A 19,875-nucleotide genomic window follows, 5' to 3' on the forward strand; every position below is an offset into this window, starting at 1 on the left:
CGATGCAGATGTGGAGAGAACACAGTCTAACACTGGATCATTCAAGCTGACCCTGACTCCGCTCCTTTCTAATATGGTGGTTTGCTTTTGTTTTGCTGTTTTGTTTATTTGGTAAGATAGAATACCACGCACCCCACACAGGTTTTGAACATCTAACATAGCTGAGGCTGGCCTTGAACATCTCATCCTTCTGCCCCTGTTCCCCAAGTGCTGGGGCTACAGACTTGCACACCACAACCACCGCCACCTCATGCCCGTCTTCTGATTGTGTGACTTTGGTTGATTTGCTTAACCCTTGTGTTTCATGTTTGGTAAATGAGGGTGACAATAGTGTCCATATAGTGTGGGGCTGAGACAGTTAAAGGGATGAGCACGTGGGCTGGAGAGATGGCTCAGCCCTTAAAGGCTCAGCTCACAGCAGAAATAGAAATGAATCGATGTATAAAAAGTGTAAGCAGTGAAATGCTTAATACATATTCATTGGCTGAACATTATTCATCTTGGGTGGTTTGTATCTTGTGATTGGCCTCTGTGTTTTAGGATTATTATTTCACTTGTAGGAAAATAAGATAGGTAGGAAAGAATAATTACCTCAGTTGGGACACTTTAATGATCTGCAGCTTGCCAGAGAAGCAGCAGATACTCAGCACCAGTTCACCCAGGAAGTTTGTTTAATATCAGAAGCTTCGGGTTCTAGCCTCAACCCACCCGTGGCTTTAGACAATTCCCAAAGCAGACAATCCAGTGGCTCCAATCCAGGGTTCTCCGTGGAGAGGTGGGAGAGTGGTCATTACTTTGATGAGGCCGTTGAGTGCTGTGTGCTGTCTGCTCCACAGCCTCTGCAGTCCTTGTCCCTGGCTGACTCAAAACTCAAGGCTGAGGTCACCATCATCATCAATGCCCTGGGCAGCAACACATCCCTGACCAAAGTGGACATCAGTGGGAATGGCATGGGTGATATGGGAGCGAAGATGCTGGCCAAGGCTCTGCAGATCAATACCAAACTCAGGTAGGCAGGGCTAACCTGACCCTGACAGGAGGGTGTTCCTTATGGGGTGCCTGGGCCTCCCAGGATACCCATTGGGAAGAAACCTTTATCGTAGTACTTGGTTGGGACACTCCTGAATGTATACATGTTATTTTCTCAGTTATTTGGTTTCACATGTCCTCTGTGATGTAAAACCCTGACAGAGTGTTGTGGTCTCTTTTTCAATGTGGACTTGACAGCTAACTGGGGAGATAATGGCAGTGAGAAACAGGGAAACCTTTGCAGGCCATGCTGAGGCAGCAGACTCACACAGTCTGTCTTTTAGGGACAGGCCATGTTTTAAGAGATCCAGATAGCTCTGCAAGTACCTCAGAGCATGCTTGCATGAAAGAAACAGATCGTGATATCCCTGGGCAATATAGTTAGTGGTGCATTAATGGCCACATGTCCTTATTTGGTACATTTGGTACATGACTGTATGCGGTTGTAGGTCTGAGGCCTTTTCTCCACTCCACACCTCTGCATAAAGACTTAAAGCACAAGGGCACAAGTTTCTATGTGAATATGAGGATGCAGTCTGGAGAGCAGATGGGCCAGGTCTGCTCTTAAGAATTGCAATAAATCAGCATATCCACTGTGCTTTTAGGTGTAGATTTTTCAAAAATAATTTGTTTGATAGCTGTGTTAAGCTATGATGCAATGGCTGGAGTATACTTAGGGATAATAGTGAATGCTTAGCATGCATGGCACCATGAGTCCAACCCCAGCATAAAGATAGATGATGGATAGATAGATAGATAGATAGATAGATAGATAGATAGATAGTAAAGTATTGGGTAAGATGGCCACTTTTATTTTCATGAACCAAATGAACGTTATTCTTTTCTTATATAATGCTGTTAAAATACTTATAGGCACGTCCAACCCATGTCCTATTGATGGCCTACCAGTGCAATCATGAAGTGATATCTGTCAATGCAGTCCAATACCCACTCTTAAACTTACTTAAAGCACTATGATACTTCTAAAAAGTTAAGCAACTGCACTGTGTGATCATGAGCACTGTGTCAGGATGTCAGAAGGCTGGATGTGCCTAGACTACATTGATTCAAAGAGATCTATCTCCAACGGGAGAGTCGTTTCTAACCATACCTCAGAGTCTGACCACTGACATGGTTTCATTTCCAAACAGGACAGTCATCTGGGACAAAAACAACATCACTGCACAAGGCTTTCAAGACATAGCCGTTGCTATGGAAAAGTAAGTCTTAATTAGGATTCTTCTCTGAAACAAAACTAAAGAATCAACAGCGTTAGTGCCACCTGTGGGGTGGTAGATGGAACTGTGGGTAGGGATCAGACCTTTGCAAACCAGCCACAGAGCTGGGGAGGACAGTGTCCTAATGGGAGTTTCCTTGTGTGAAAAAGGAGGGCTGAGGGGCTCATCTGCCAAAGCAGATAGTCATCAGGGACACTGCTCTCCTGCTTTTGTGGTCCACAATCTTTCTGCACTGGGTCTACTCTTCTATTTATCTGGACAACATGGAGCGAGTGAAGGTGAGCATGGGGGTTTTATCTATCGGCTAGAAAATAAAAGCGAAAATTGATTAATGGTGAGCCCCAGACTTATTTGTTTTATTGCTATAAAAGGGTTTTGTTTTTTTGTTTTTGTTTTTATTGTAGCTGAGAGCTACAATTGTTATTTGCTGCCAAATGTGCTTTTCTGGTCGTTGAAATGAAAAAAAAAATAACAATTATAGACACAGACGAAAATCTGTGATGAAGAAATTAATATAGCATTAAACAAAGGAAGGCTGCTATTCCTACAACCTTAATTAGCACCTTAGTTTGTTTTTCAAAGTTGTTTGTTTATAAAAGGAACCTCGTCTTGTCTGTTTTGGCTAATGTTAGACTAAGAAATCAATTAGAGTGTCTCCAAAGAAAAGAAGTATTTATAGTACTCACCCAGAAGAGCAAAACATCACATAGAGACTCCATGAGCACATTCATAGCAGTTGAAGTGAGGCAAACGGGGAGACTTCAGGAGCATACTGAACATGAAGGCTGTTGGGTCCTTGGGTTGCTGAGGCCGAACTTGACATCAGCTCATTGATGGAGGTGCTGCTGTCAGGCAAGGCTCTGTTCAGAGCCTCTTGTCTTAATTGATGCAGCCTTTAAAATATATAAAGATGACGTTTTCTTCCTGAAACTTCTAGAACCCGAAGGAATTGTCTCACTACCCCCACCTGCCCTCATGGATCCCTGGCTCTAGTGTGGGTGGAGGTGACGACAGCATGGCGTCTGGCTACCATCAGATGTCAGAACTGCTCTAAGCAGATTCTGAGCCTCGGAAAGGAGATGGTCTAAAACACAGTGGGAGATAGGGACTGCCAAGAGAAGCCCTTTCCCCACATAAGGGAGGAAGTTCTCACTGCCCTGGATCACTGCCCCATCCCCAATCTCTTACTTACCCTAAAGGCCCCTAGGAGGAGCTTCAGCTTCAGGCTCTCCTCCTCCTCCTCCTCCTCCTCCTCCTCCTCCTCCTCTTCTTTGAGACAGGTTTTCACTATGTACCCCCGGCTAGCCTTGAACTCACAGAGATCCACTTGCCTCTGCTTTCTAAGTGCTAGGATTAAAGGTTTGTGCTACCATGACCAAATCCAAATACCTTCTGGTCCTAAGCCATATGCTTCTACTTGAGCCAAGGAATCAGAGTGAAAAATCAGGACTCAGTTCCTGGGTTCTGTCCTCCCACATTGAGACCTTGTGTTAATATGCAGACCATGCTGACCTCAGACTTGCAACCTTCCTCTTGGCTCTGCCTTAGACTTCTGGGATCCTAGGCAAGTACCATGCCTAGCTCCCTTTACTCTTTATAATGACCCTGGGCCACAGGAGGCTGTGGGTAAAGCAGCATCCTACATCACACACGGTACACCTCCTCTAAGAGCTGTCTGTGACTACAGAGCCACCTGTATCTGTTGCTCCTCTGTCCCTAGAGTGGGTACAGGGATCTTTACTGTGTTTGCTTCACGGCAGCCATCTCCAGGCTTACAGAACAGTGCCAGCCCAGGCTGACATTTAAGGGAGGCCAGGAACACACCTACCCAACACTCCACTTTTCCAGGTGGATATCGGTGCCTCTGGATCAGTCAATTATGTATACTCTGCTCCAAGATGCCAACTCTTCCGAATCTCTGTTGTTTAAATACACCACACTGGTATGTAATGTGATAAAAATTTGCATATAGGAAAGATAATAAAAAAAAGACTTATTGTCTTTTAATTCCATTTGGCTAGTTCCTTTTATAAACAAACAACTTTGTAAAACAAACTAAGATGGTAATTAAGTTGTAGAAGATAGACTGGGCTGGCCCCAAACTCACAGAGATCTGCCTTCCTCTGTCTCCCAAATGTTGGGATTAAAGGCGTGCACCACCATATCTGGCTTTTTAACAATATTCTTGCAGCTATCTTTTTAGATCTAAAAACATGTTCAGTTAAGGTGACAGAAAGTTATTTTAAAACATATGGATTTTACTCCTTTCTCCAGGAACTATACGCTGAGATTTATGCCAATTCCTATGTATGATGCTTCCCAAGCACTTAAGACGAACCCTGAGAAAACAGAAGAGGCTCTTCAGAAGGTAAGAACTGGGAGCACCGGAGACATAAGTCCACACTTGAATTGTCTTAATACATATTCTGACCATAGGACCATGACTATTTCATAAAGATTACTTATTTATCTATTTACTTACTTATTTATAATTGTTTTGGTTTTTCAAGACAAGGTCTCTCTACCTAGGCTTGGCTGTCCTAGAACTAGCTTTGTAGGCCAGGCTGGCCTCAAACTCACAGAGATCCACCTGCCTCTGCCTCCTAAGTGCTGGGATTAAAGGCATGCGCCACCACCACTTGGCTTTGTAAAGCTTTTTAAGCCCATGTACTCTTAAGGTCATGACTAGCATAATTCTTGACTGGGCATGGGGGAAAAAAAAACAACGAAGACTGAGTGAACCCTGGTATGAACTTTTAGTGGAATAAAAACATTTTTATAATATCAACATGTCCAAGTGTAGGCACCCTTCCATCTTTGGAGAATGTGGGGAGCCAAGGTGTCTCTTGCTCTGTGGCTTTTCTCTGTCTTTAAGGGTTTTGTTTTGTTTTGGGAGACAAGTTCTTTATAGCTCAAACTTACTATGTATCAGATGATGACCTGAACTTCTGGTCCATCTGTCAAGGAACAGGATTGTAAGCATCCTTTGCTTTTTCATGGCTACATTCCTTCTCAGTTTTGGTGTGCTTATATATTCCATTTCACTCTGGTGCTTTCTCTAGAGTTTTTGAAATTGTTTCTCCCTCTTTGTTCTCTTCATCCTATTGGCTTCAACCTTTTCCAAACCTACTTTATTTGAGGTTCTTTAATTCTTACACCTCCCTTCCAACCCACCCACCCTAGATAGGAGAGAAAAGAGGTTAATGGGAACAGGAGAAGTAGACCTTTTTGGACTCAGTTCCTGGGAGCAATTCCCCTGGCATACTGGGCAGGATTTCAGCAGGCCAGCAATTCAACCAAAGTTGCTGCTGGAACCTGGAACAGCAGCCAGAACCCGGAGCCCTGAAGCGTTCTCTGGGGCTGTTCTCTCTAGGAGTGTCTCAAAGTGGAGCAATGAACAGCCACACAGCACCAAGACCCAAAAAGCCCCACCTCCTGTTTTGGATATATATATATATATATATATATATATATATATATATATATATATATATATATATATATATCCTCTCAGAGTCTGCACTAAGATGTGCTTCAGCTGGCAACAACCAAGCCCCCGCACGAGGTGGTTCATCTTCTAGTGGATAAACATCACCTGTTCTCTCACAAGTCCGTTCCCCACACCACACTTGGGATCAAAACAAAAACATTTGTACATCCACTACATCATCCTCTGTCCGTACCCAAACCCAGCTTCTCCTTTCTCACATGTTTCTTAGTTAAGGGCCACCCAATTGCCAGATTGTATAGTCTAAAGGTCTTTGCTTGGTCTCCTGCCCCTTTGCTAAATACAATACCACTCTTTAAGACTTCAACTCCTACTGCCATCTCGACACATTTGGCAACGCCTATCTCTTTCCCATGTTATAGAAATCAGCCACCATCTTCTAGGATAAAGCTAAAGAGGCCAGACCTTGACACCATCATTCGCTGCCAGCTTTCCAGACAAATAAAGCTTGGCCTCCCTAACAGAACGCATTCCTATCTAGGATCTGCCTTCTGTCTGCCTCCTGCTCCGTCTATTACCAGCTCTAACTTTTCATTCTGTCCCATCTCAGGGAACTGCAATGTTGAACCAGAGGTAAGATTTAAGTCTGTTTGTACCAGCGTTTCCGGTCACTGAAGGTTGAGGACTATTAGTTTATCTGAGCAAGACTCAGCTCTTTCTACACTACCGTGCCTGGCTGTCAGGCTTGAAATCTAGTGTCTCGAGCACCCGCATGGACTCCTTAGGGGAGTTTCACTCTCCTGACAGATGGCCTTCCTGAGACTTCCTGACCTGGACATTGAGTCGCTTTACTCACCTCTTTGTTTTCTCTCCCAACAGACTCTGTTTGTCCCTTTCTGTAGCTGTGATAAAACGTCACAGCCAAAGCCGATTCTAAGGAGAGAAGATTTAGCTTGGCTTATGGCTGCAGAGGGATAGACTCCATTATGGAACGAAAGGCCTGACAGCAGGCTAGGGAAGCTGATGCAGGAACAGGAAGCCGATCACATTCTAGCCACACACAGGAAGCAGAGAGGCGGAACAGGAAGTAAGGCAAGGCTGTAAGCCCTCAATGCTGTGTGGAAGGGAATCTTACCGCACTAAGTTCAGTAGTAAGGGGTCCACGACTGACGACATAGACGCATGGAGCTTGCAGTTCGTCTTTCCTTTAAGCTTGCTCTCAGAAAGAAGCCTGGAGTGGCTGGCCACAGGGCTCAGGCTGGAAAGTGCTTACTGCTCGTACACGAGGCGAGGACGTGGGTTTGCTCTCAGAGTCCCCACAAAATCTGGGTACAGGTAGTATGCGCTTATTAATCCTAGCCCCGGAGAGGCAGAGGCAGGAGCGTCCCTGGTGCCCACTAGGTAGCCAGCATAACCTAACTGTGGAGTTGCTGGCCAGAGAGAAAGCCTGTCTTAAAAACCAAAATAGAGAGACACGACAATTGAGAAATGACAAGTGTATGGACACAGGCACCTGCACACATACACACACAAAAAGGACAAACTTCACATATTACTTTTCTTAAAACAGTAACAACAAATCCACTGATATTTCTTCCCGGATTAGTTTGTGTAGCATGGTGGCTGGACCTGGGAAAGGGCTGGGACCACAGGTCCTGCCATCCTGGTCTGCTGCATGTCTATGTGAGATGACCTTCCTGAAGGAACAGATGCTCTCAGGCTTTGGCCTCGGTGTAAAAAGACAGGGAAGGAGACAAAGGGCCCAACACTGGATGGCCTCAAGTGCTTGTCACTGTTCTGAACCTCTGTAACAAAAATTTCCCATTGATGTGTCACCTTGGCAAGATTTGGCTGCTGGGAGGTGCAAGTCATGTGATCTAGCTCCGCAGCACTCTGTGCTGTGTTAATGATGCTTCAGCTGGGGGAAGGGAACTTTCTGTTCTCCTATGTGTTTCATGGGAAGGCGCTTTTGCTCTGCTTTCTAGTTTCCTGGGATGCAGGTAATTACTATGTGGGTTTTAATTGTTCCTAATTGCTATTGAGTAGTAGTTATTTTAGCATATGGAAAATTAAAATGAAAATGTAATAACAGTAAGAGCTTCACAGTTAATAGACACTCTTAACCAGGGCACTGCAGTGACAAATTAAAAGCCAAATGGCTAAGATGCATTATTAAAATGATAAAGAGGGGAAGGGAAATAAAACAAGATGGCACACTTTACCCACCTTAAATCATTCTTTTCTCTTTTTGAGACAGTGTCTTATATAGCTCAGTTTGGCCTTGCACTCCTTTTTAGCTTGTCTTTGTCACTTCTGACTTCCTGCATACGGGAGCTTCTTATGCTGTAGCTGCCTGTATATCCAGGAAAGCGCATGCATGTGGGTGTGTGTGTGTGTGTGTGTGTGTGTGTGTGTGTGTGTGTGTGTGTGCATATGTACGTGTGTGTGTCTGTGTTGTCTGTGTGTGCCCTTACTGGGCAGCCACACACACCCTGCCTAGTAAGCAAGTGCCTTAGTTTCTTTCCTGTTGCTGTGATAAAATATTCTAACCCAAGCAGTTCAAGGGAGAAAGGATGGATGGGATGGACAGTGATGGATGCTCACAGCTGCAAGCTATAGTCCATGGTGGGGACATCACAGGTATAGGAGCTTCAGAGAGCTCCTCAGAGTCCACGTGAGGTTGAGTAACAGAGAAAAATGCTTGTGCTTGGTTTACTTTCTCCATTTTATACAGTCCCAGATCCTCTGCCCAGAGAATGGGTCCACCCATGACTGAGAAGGAACCTCCCACATCCATTAACACTGATCAAAATAACCCTCTACACGTGTGCCCAGAAGCTCTTCTCCCCAGCGACTGCACATTTGAACCGCTGAACCTTCTGCTAACGCCTCCACAGGGCTGGGCTCACAGGCACGCACCACCATGCCTGGTTTACGTGGTGCTGGGGACTGAACTCAGGGTCTCACGTCTGCTACTTAAGCACTCTATTAACTGAGCTACATCTCCTGTCCATCCAATCATTCTTTGAAGGTATATTTACTTTTGGGGAAAGCTGTCTGTATGTAGCCCAGGCTGTCCTGGAACTCACTGCGTACCACAGGCTGACCTTAAAGTCACAGTGAACCTGTTGCTTCTGCCCCATAGTATTGAAATTGTAGGCAGCTCAGCCCACGTCCTCCTAAAAGCCTCTGTGTGGTGTTCATCGGTCTAACTAGTTCCTCCTGCACCCTTTATTCGGAGCGTGCCCCTGGCCTGCTGATCTTCCTAAGCACTTCCTTTCCATCTTGCTGTAGTTGGTATCATTCCTGTTCTCAGAAGAGTTTGTGTGTAGACATACTGATTGTCAAACCACCCCGGGGGCAGGAACATATCTTCTTATTTGCTGCCACTTCTTCAAAATCAGGCCTGTTTTGAGAAACTATGAAAATTTGGTAGATTTTAAAAATTAGAATGTACGAAAGTTATTATTTTTATAGCCATTCTTCCCACTTTCTCTCACTTCCTTCTCCCCTCCTTCCCTCCCATCCTCCCTCCGTGCATCCCTCCCTTAGCCTCAACTGTTTTTCCTTCTTCCTCTCTCCTTCCCTTTCCTAGTACTCCTCCTCAATGCCTACCCCTCCCTTCCTCTCTTTCCTTTCTTCCTTAACATAATTTCCCAGGTGCTGATCAATTCTGGGCTGTGGATTAGGCTGGGGTTCAGAGGGCACCATCTCCCCTCCTTTGTTGAGACTCACTTCTGAACCGGGTGGTAGTTCATGTGTCATGCCATCCAGAGACAAGAACCCTGAGCCTGCAGCGCTCCCACCAAATTCCAGCTCATCTTCGACAGTTTTGGAGTCAGCTACCTGAAAGCTCATTTTCCAACTAAAACCACCTCTGATAAATTCAGTGTCTGAGCTCTGGCTGAGCCTTATGGGTTGTGGGGTCAAAGAGCTGGCATCAGGCTTCCTGACTGGTTCACTGATAACTTTATTCTCCAAGGAGGCAGAGTGTGTTCTTGAGAGATATATGTGCTCCATTTACAGATAGAAAATTACTTGCTCCGGAATCACGAGACTAGAAAATACCTTCAGGAGCAGGCCTACCGCCTCCAGCAGGGCATCGTCACCAGCACCACCCAGCAGGTAAGGCCGCCACCACTGCCATGCCCCTGCTGTCAGCAGAGGCTTGCAGAGCACAGTTCCAGGAGGGGCTGGCCTGCGGAAATCACAGCAGATGGAATGAGAGGAACGTGTATTTGAGACATAAAGGGGGAACTAATTAAAATGAAATCCTAGAAGCTACAAGCTAAAGGAAAGGAAAAAATTAAATCGCTGCTTTATAAGTGTTGAAAATTGAGAGACTGTGAAAGTTACAACTCAAGATAGAAGAAAGCTGAATAGAAATAGTTGATTTGACTTTACATTTAGTGGAACCAAATGCTATTCTTGGTCATTGATAGATATAAAAAATAAAGATACATTTGGTATGGAAACTTAAGATGGTGTCAGTTTATAATTCCAGCCCTTAGAGTCAGAAGCACAAGGATTCAAAGTTCAAAGTCATCTTTGTCTATAAACAGACAACCTGGCTTACATAAGACCCTGTTTCAAAATCTTAAAATATAAAACAAAGCAAAACAAATATAAAGATGACAACAACAAACAACTTGAGGTGAAAGCTACAGTAGAATCAAAGTAAGTGGTTATCTCTGAAGGTTGAGAGGAACTGACAGGATTTATTTTATTTTACTGCCATTGCTTATCTCAGAGTGTATGAGTGGCTGGCTTTACTGTCCTAGACATCTCAGCATTGTTCACATCTTTATAGGAAGCATGTGTTATATAATTAGTGAAAGTCGAGTAATATATGTCAAGAAAAAAAATTTAATATTTCTGACCTAACAGAGCTTTTGAGAAAGAAAGCATTATTTAGATTTTGCCAGGTCTTAAAAAAATCTAATTTTTCACCCTGTTTGGGACTAGAATTATTTGGGAACTTTATAGCTTACTTTTACTAGCAGATATATTTTTTTCCTAAGAACTATTTTTATTTTTAATGGGGTGGAGTGGATATGTACACATAAGTGTAGATGCCCAAAGAGGCCAGGAAAAGTGTCAGGTTGCCTGGAGCGGGAATTATAGGCTGCTGGGAGCTGCCTGGTCTGTGCATTCTGGGAACCAAACTCAGGTCCTCTGCAAGAGCAGCCCAGCTGCCGGGCGTGGTGGCTCACGCCTTTAATCTCAGCACTTGGGCGTCAGAGGCAGGCAGATCTTCATGAGTTCGAGGTCTGCCTAGTATATAGCCAGGGCTACACAGAGAAACCTTGTCTTGAAAAAAAGAAGAAGAAGAAGAAGAAGAAGAAGAAGAAGAAGAAGAAGAAGAAGAAGAAGAAGAAGAAGAAGAAAAGAAAGAAAGAAAGATAGAAAAGAGCCACCATGCTCTTCTGCACTTAGCTATCACCACAGTCCTGGTTTTAGTGTCAGCCCTTAAAAGTAACAAGACTATCAACATTGTACCTATGTTTACTTCCTTTCCCATTATGAGATACCAAAATGTAGGCTTCTTTCTTAATCCAATATTGTCCCAACTTCTCTATGATTGGGAGGACATCCTATGCCCCTTGTACAAAAAGAGAAAGAAAGAAAGAAAGAAAGAGAGAGAGAGAAAGAGAGAAAGAGAGAAAGAGAAGGCCAACCCACTCTGTGCCATCTCTAGTGCTTGTTCTTCATAGCGGATTTCATCTTCGCCTTGGACAGCAACTGCACACAGGAGAGGGATGGAGATGCTTAACTCTGCATTGGTGGCTCATCCTGAGTTATTTGAGCCATTATGTATTGGGTGCATTGCCAACTTTCACTTCGGGGACTTCTTAGGATTTTATGACCAGCTATTTTCCTTCTTGAATCATTTCACTGACTTCAGGGGAGGCATACGGTAAAGCGTTGAGACGTTCCAATCCAGGAAGACTAGACGCTCTGTGACAACTGTTCCCTAGCCCCCTAACTGCTGGTCACGCCCCAGGGAAGAATCATAGTGTTTGAAAGAAACACTGAAATCCCACGGCTCTTTGTGCATTTGTTTTTGTCTGGTGCCTTTGTCTAGGATTTTATTAGAATCAATACCGCCTTTCTGCTTTTTGAGTTCACCCCTCTCCCCCACCTGATAAGCTCTCTTAACCAGGTTTTGGGACACTTTGTCTGACATAGTGAATATTCTAGGCTCTGTGTGCCTGTGGCAGGTTACCCTTTCTGCTGCTTGGATCAGACACAGCCATAAACCACGTACTCGGTACACTGCATGCACCGTGAACACGGCTATGTGTTAACAGAAAATCACAGACAAGTCAGGCCCAGAATTATCTGCTCCCAAGCTCGAGTTTCTATTCTCCTCCAAAGACCCATTTTCTTAATGCACTCTTCCTTGAGCTGGTTTTTCTCCTGGAGGTCATCACGTGGCTAACCTCCCCATTCTATAACATTCTGACACATGACCCCGATGTGTGTCCACCGAAATGGCCCTCAGTGATGGTCCTTTTCCTTTTTTGAGGCTCTTTCTTGCTATGTTGGTCTGGCTAGCTTCTGCTTCCCTGTGTAGCTGAGGCTAGCCTTGATCCTCGTATTTCCACCTTCCCAATGGACTACACAGGCCTCCACCAGCGTACCTAACCCCTGCCTTAGTGTTGACTGTGAAGGTTCCTTTCCACTTCTCTGTTGACCTTGCATGGGGGCAGAGCTATTATCCTACTCAGGGCGTTCTCTCTTCAACATCAGATGGAAGGATATATTTCTCTTGAATAAAGAAATATTGGCATAGGAAAAAAAAAAAAAAGAACATTGTTTCCACACATAGGCTGTTTGGTGGAAGTAAGGAACAGTTGTAACAAATTGAGAGTGACTCAAGATGGTGTTTATTGCTAGTGGGTGCTTTGCTTTGGTTCAATAGCCCTGAAGGAGCCTGTTGGGCTCTGCAAGTGTACTATGAATTAGTTGTGTGATGGGTTGTTGAAGAAGCCACCTGCACTTCAGCCCCCTCAGAGGACGGAAGTGGGTAGTCTTGCTCTGCCCACTCCTCCTGTGTGACTTTTCATATTATTGAGGGTTCCAGACAGGAGAGCAAATTCAGGGAAGGCGTACCTTACTATAGCTAGTTGGCTGGTGACCACTGCACTATAACTTTGTGAAAACAAGTATCATTAATGTAATGATTGGGGATGGTAAGACCAAAGAGAAGATGAGGGAAGAGAAGAGAATTATGTTCAGATATGTGCACGATGCTGACTTGGGACACTGCAGATTCTCAAGGGAGAGAAGTGACGCCTATGTCAAGACTTTAGGGAGACATTAAAGGCAGCAGATAAAGAAAGGTCCTGTCTGGCAGTGACCGAGTGCGCATTCCCATAGAAGTGGGAGACAGGGCTCACTGTGGCTCATGGTGCCAGGGTATATTTTCACGATAGTGAGGATGAGGGAAGAGCTTTGAAGCGGTTGGGCACAGGGCATCCACGAGGAGACCGAGGCTGGTGGCTGCATGCTGCTACTCAAGTCCCTTGCCCGATGACCGCAGTCCAGGCTCCAATCCAGGAAACGATGCTTCCCGCAGTGAGCAGGCTCTGCCTCAGCGTCATCAAAATAATCTCCCACAAGCAAGCTCAGAGGCCAGACTCCCAGATGGTTCTAGGTTCAGTCAGGCTAACAAACAACCCTAACCACAGCAGTCAACACTTTTGTGTGTTAGTTTTGAAAAGAAAATGAACACTAGCAGTGTGTGGGTGTCAGATGAAGCTGAGAGGGTTAACTGAAAAGACCAGTTCATTTCCCATGAGGCTTTGTAATGCGGCAGCTAGAGCGGACTTTTTGCTGCACCTCCTGCCAGTGTTTTGAGATATGTACTTCAGGGGTGTGACTTATACAATGGTAGTGAAATACCCAGTCGCCCCCCCACCCCGACAACCCCAATTTTAACATTGCACTTGGCCCTATGTCATCTTAAATAAATAGTGTGCCTTTCACATCCCCTAGGCTCCATGTGGGCTGCATTTGTTTTTGTTAAATCCTAACAAATGCTTCGCAGAGCCCTTACGATACGAGTTTGTCTCATTTGAGAAGCTAAGATTTTATTGATTTTACTGTCCTTTTGGCTTTAAAACTACCACATGGAGACCGTTTCACTCTGTGAGCACCGAAGACACACACTTCAGGGGCTCTTCAGTATTCGCGGAGAGGACCCACTTTATTGTATTGTTAGCACGTACCTCTCAGGTTGGCCCTTCGGGGCTTCAGAAGTGTATCTGGTTTATCTTCTAAAATTAGAAAAGCCATTCTTAGTAAGATGTGAATTATTTATGGCCATTTTTGTCTCAATCAATAATACCAGTTTGAATCGTAAACATTTATGTCCATCATGAAGTTTTTTGTTTTTTGTTTTTTTAAGAAACACGGAGTCAGCGCGCCACAGGACATTGTGGGACTGCAGAAAGTATATGATTCCCTCCTATAAGCATAGATTGGAGGTGGGGAACAGAGGTGAAATGAGGAACTTCACACAACTTTTCCTATGAGGAGCTCGAGCTAGTTCAATTACAAGAAGTTGGGGAGTTTTACAACAGAAGGGTTGTTGTATGTGTCAACTCTACTCTTACAGCACCGCGTCAACAGAATAATGCTTTGAGCGGTGCTGTTTCACTGAATTGTCTTTATTATACCAAAGACACACTGAGCCTGTTTTATTAAAGGAAAGCATTGCCGCCTGTAGCACCATGGCTCTGAGGTCAGAATGTACGTCTTCTAAAAACACACTCCACCCCCTGTCTTGAGGTCCTGATAATGTTGCCTGGTTGTCCTGGAAATTACCATGTACCCCAGGCTGGCTTCAAACTTGTGGTGATCGTCCTGTTTCTGCCTCTAGAGTGTAGGGATTATAAGGCCTGAAAATGCTTACAGTTATATTTCATTTTTGTAGTGCTGGGGATCCAACCCAATCCATCAGTCATGGATTACAATGTCTACCAAACTGAGTCATGTCCTGGTTTTGGTGACGGTTTTGTTGTTTTGGAATTTGTAGGAGAAGGAAGGAAGACTTTAGCTTCCTAGACACAATATCAAAGTATTCAAAAATAAAAATAAAAGGATAATTTAGCTTTAAAAAAAAAGGACAATTAAACTTATTATCCTATAGGGCAGAGCACTTCTTATAAGGTCTCTGAAGGGTGAATACTTTTTTTTCTTTAGTCTATTCGCATGTGGGATAGGAGGCAGGCACACTTGAGTGCCGTGAATTGACATACAGAGACCAGAGGACACCTTCCTTGCAGGTGCTAATTGTCTCCTTCATCATATGGGGTTCCAGGGATCGAACTCAGTTCCTGGGGCTGGGCTACATGTGCCTTCCCCTGCTAAGCCATCTCACCAACACAACGATGATTCCTTTTATGTTAGTGAGACAAATCTCATATATTCAATACTGAGTTCAAATTTGTCTTTGTAGCTGAGGATGCTTTTAAGTTGTCCGTCTTCCAGCTGTCTAGCTAAACATTATACACACACACACACACACACACACACATATATATGCATATATATGTATGTGTGTATATATACATATTTATTTATTTATTTATTTATTTATTTATTCAGATTGCATCCTGATTGTTATCCCCTCACTTGTATCTTCCTATTCCCCCCTCTGAACATAATTTTTCAAGGTCATGAAATAGGCAATAATAAACTATGATGAAAATGCCAGAGAAAGATTTCAAAGAGCACTGAAACTACTCTTTACTTGAAATGAATCTGTTCTCCTCCTTCATTTCCTATTGTATACTCATTTCTGACTGACTGTAAAAAATAAAAAAGTAAAATATAGAGCTTATTTCAGCTCATGGCTCCAGAGGTTGTGAGGACCAGGAGTGAGACCCCCAAGCAAGGGATGGCCATATTGCATAACACCACCCACTACAGGAATAATCCATCCACTCCTGAGAGATCAGAGAACTGCAGGTTCTGCAGGGACAGTAGGTCTGCCCCATGACGGATTTAAAATAAGGATGCTGAAGCCTTCTGCTTCATTGTCTATGCAATGCCCTGCCACTTCCTTTGGGTTCTACAGTTCAATCCTGGACCCGCTGAAAACGATTCAAGTACAAATACCTTGTGAGGCAAAACTATTGGGATGGGCACTGGGTGGTATTAGCTTCATCATTACCAATGCTAATATAACAAGACGCATCCCTCCTTCATTGACTGAGACAGTGTCTCATGTAGTCTGTCCTCTTTGTTGCCAAAGATGACCTTGAACCTTCAGATTCTCATGTCTCAACCAGCGAGTACTGGAATATCTGATGTGCGCCACCATGCCCAGTTTGTATGGTCCTGGGAATCGAACCCAGGACTTCACCGGTGCTAGACAAACACCCTCCCAACTGAACCTCATCTTTAGAGCCACCTCCAACTCCCAAACTTTATTCTATGCTTTGGTGGGTCTCAATTTATGAGAAGCCCTTCAGGTGATAGGAATTTTAAACTGTCAATTTCCAGAGGCTGTTTTGGTTTCTATACAATTGAGACCAGCTGGCAGTTGTCAGCATCCTATTGTCATGTCACTACTCCTGGCAATGCGTGACTTTTTTTTTTTTCTTCAGCACCTCTCCCTGTGTCTGACACCCACAGGGCACTTGATGACAGTTAATGAGAGTCACTGCCTAGCAGAACATCACTAGGAGCTACAAGAATTGAATCATGATTTACTACACAGCATTCTTTTCTAAGGGAGAAAAAAAATGCCTTATATCTTTTACCAAAATGTCTCACATCTTTTCCCAGAGTTGATGTGCCATTGGTTTCTTGTATGTATAGTTAGGCTAATTTAACAATTGCTCAGCCACCTTTCTCATGCCAGCAAGAGGTTTCCAACCTCATACGTTTTGTTTTCTCGAAATTTCCACTGTCCATTCTGTATCCTCACTTCTGTACCAACTTGCATGCTTCTCTGTTTTGCACAGATGATTGACCGGATATGTGTGAAAGTTCAAGATCACCTCAACTCCCTACGAACCTGTGCCGGTGATGCTATTCAGGAGGATTTAAGGGCAGCAGAGCGGCTCATGCGTGACGCTAAGAACTCTAAAACGGTGAGTTTCTTCTTGGAATTGTGTCCACCCTGTTGGTACACATGCTGATTTCTAATAAGGAAAACGAGAGGGTGGAGGAGAGCGAGAGTTTCAGAGGATAGAACTGAGCCCCGAGTAACCGACAGCACAAAACTCTCACTGTCACCTCTAACAGGACACCTCCTTTGTGGTAAAATTTGGTTCTTACGGCAAGTTATGAGGCCAGCCTAGGTGGCATAGTGAGAGCCTGTCTACACGTGAAGAATTTCCTCCCCTAAGTGTGACTTAATAGAAAACAGAGTAATTGTGAGTCAGAACCTGGGCTCTTGTTGAATTTGTGTGTGTGTGTGTGTGTGTGTGTGTGTGTGTGTGTGTGTGTGTAAGTCAAAGGGCAACTTGTGGGAATCTGTTCTCTCCTTCCACATGTGTGTCTCAGGGATCGGACTCAGTTCATTGGGCTTGGTGGAGAGTACTCACTGAGCTATCTTGCTGCTCCCATGGTGTCACAGTTGTATGAGGGACTTTACAGATTTGTCAAATAGTCTTGTGGTGCAATAACAATACCTACTGAGCCATTGTCCTTAGATTGTGGTACAGAGCCTCTAAATCCCTGGGACATTTTGAATGACACAGGTGACAGTGGCATCTTAGTTGCTGATAATCAAAGCTTTTCAGCACAGCAGCATTCACGCTAATGAGTGGACATGGAAGAGACAACCACAGGATAAACATCAGCTCTCATGTCCAGTCCACACTCCATGTTGGAAGGGAAGGGCTGGAGTCTGTCATGACCAGTGACATCGTTAACCATGCCTCAAATGCAGCTTCTGTGACATCATCAACTATGCAATTGGAGAATGCATCTTCCAGGAATTCTTAAAAGAAGGGTTCAGATAACCACATCAAGGTGCTTAGAAGCTGGCATACCAGGAGATGGCCTTGCCCCCAAGCTCCTTTTCCTCAAACTCAGGTGACTTTCTCACCCCAGTACCTGGCAATGTAGTGAGTCCATTTCACTGTCTGGGTTAGAAACCAGCAGTGGTGAGGAAGGTGCATTCTTGAGATTAGTGAGGCATTCCAGCAAGTCACTAACCCAAGGACTTTATAATCAATTTTCCCAAGGTACCAGTGATGACCTAGGTTTGTGACTGGCAGCTGAGTGATGGAGCCCTATTGGTTTGAGTCCTTTTCTTGTGGCATCTGACTAGGCATCCAGGCACAGAGTGTCAGAACTGAGTGGAATTATGGGATAACCAATTGTTGTCTGAAGAGTAGCAGCAAATTACCTGCATCTTTGGTGACAAGAGTGGTAAAAATAGTTCAATCCTCACATCAAAGACTATACAAAGGACTCTGACCAATTCCATGGCCTCACAGCTGCTGAGTGGTAGTAACGGCTATGCCATCCCCCGGTGTCACTGTGCTGTTGCGCTAGCATTGCTTGGGTTTACCGAGCATGAACAGATGCCTCAGTTTACCACCTGTGCCTTTGCCCTGGATGGATGATCTCTAATATATTTCTTTACCTCTCCAAAGCTCCACAGTGGTCTTGATGCTTATTGAAATATTTGTTCAATTACAACGAGTCTACTTTTCACATTTCTTACAGTTGTTACCAAATTTATACCATGTGGGCGGTGCATCCTGGACAGGAGCTGGTGGCCTGTCATCCAGTCCCATTCAGGAGACCCTGGAATCAATGGCTGGAGAAGTCACAAGAGTTGTTGATGAACAACTGAAGGTCTGTGGGTCTTGTTATTTGGGGAATGAATTTGCAATAATATAACTGTGTTTGATGGCACTAGGTACTGTAGCTTCCTGTGTTTATAGGGCGTGTGTTGGGGGCATGTCTGTGTGTTCACACTAACTGAAACAGACACATGGGATCCAAGTGAAAAGGATGTATAGTCTAATGTGGTTTAGAATGCTTTTCTATGTAGTAGGTCTCACTTTCGGTGGCACATCTCTGAGTGCACTCTGTGTGACTGGTTGCTACCGATGGCAGGATGGTTTCCACAAAACAGAGTGCTCTGGTGGAACACAGCTGCATTACATTTGATTTGGAGAGTGGAATATGTGGTGAGGACTGTATGTAGACACGGCCAGCTCCTTACATGGAGAGCGACAACAGAGGCATAGCCAACCATTCTTGACATGGTTAGGATGAATAAACAGACTTATTTAGAATGGAGCTGTAGGGCACCCAAATAAACAGAGGTCTGCTATTGGCCTACTGGTTAAAAGGGGGTTTAAAACATCCCCAAGACGTTAAAGGGTAAAAAGACGTTAAAGGTAAGCTAAGATGACCTTTTTCTTTTCTTTAAATATTTTTTACATATACGTTTATATTATTACACATATATAAAATAAGCTACATAAAGCAAGAAGAACCATGAAACAATCAAGAATTATGATAATGTTACATTCATAGTGTTTTGACTATTTGTATTTGACAATCTTGAAGAAAACGTATTCCCTATCTTGGTGAGTCTGAAATTCTGAATGTAAATCAATACCTACCATACCTCATCTCTACCAATGTAAAACATCTAGACTTAAAAACATCTTAGCCCCTAAACAACTAAGCTTAATTGTAAAACTAAACTATCTGGTCTTCCAGCCCAGCAGAGACTTGAGAAGGAATAAAATTAATTACCTGAATAAATAAGAAGTGCAGGATAGCAGCTTCCAAAGTGGGAAAAAAAATGACAGTTTGCTGCCTAACAGTCACACAAAACTCTCTGTAACACTGGGGCATCATCTTCAGCCTTCTGGCCCAGTATATCTGACAGACATATTTATAGGGCAGGAACTATTGAGGGCTTGCTTACTCTCTCTTGCCAGAGTTTGGCCGTAGACTCTGCCTGCATCCAAGCTTGCCCATTTTTAGGCAGAATTCTGTCATTTTCTAAAGGCGATGTCAAAACTCAGCTGCCCCAGAGATGATTTTTTTTCACAAATTTACTTTATTTAGGGCTCTAAACACGTTTACCTCCCTCCTAACCCCCCAACCCTTGGTAAGAAAGAAGGTTAGAAGGAGGGAAACAGGGGATGTTGACCTCTTGACTTCTTC

The 19,875-nt window shown here is 44.0% G+C and overlaps 1 protein-coding gene across 7 annotated transcripts in view; it reads left to right on the top strand.

Annotated features, from left to right (window-relative positions):
* CARMIL1 (capping protein regulator and myosin 1 linker 1) overlaps positions 1–19,875 on the top strand; it is a 260,068-nt gene that overhangs the window by 189,143 nt on the left and 51,050 nt on the right. For all 7 annotated transcript variants that reach the window (XM_084794019.1, XM_084794020.1, XM_084794022.1 and 4 more), the window contains exons 21-26: positions 837–1,009; positions 2,181–2,249; positions 4,542–4,635; positions 9,742–9,840; positions 16,695–16,823; positions 18,412–18,543. In XM_084794019.1, the coding sequence (XP_084650145.1) occupies positions 837–1,009; positions 2,181–2,249; positions 4,542–4,635; positions 9,742–9,840; positions 16,695–16,823; positions 18,412–18,543 (696 nt within the window). The remainder of the gene's footprint in view (positions 1–836; positions 1,010–2,180; positions 2,250–4,541; positions 4,636–9,741; positions 9,841–16,694; positions 16,824–18,411; positions 18,544–19,875) is intronic.

This window comes from Acomys minous, assembly GCF_964271855.1.
Source record: "Acomys minous genome assembly, chromosome: 9".
Taxonomy (NCBI): domain Eukaryota; kingdom Metazoa; phylum Chordata; class Mammalia; order Rodentia; family Muridae; genus Acomys; species Acomys minous.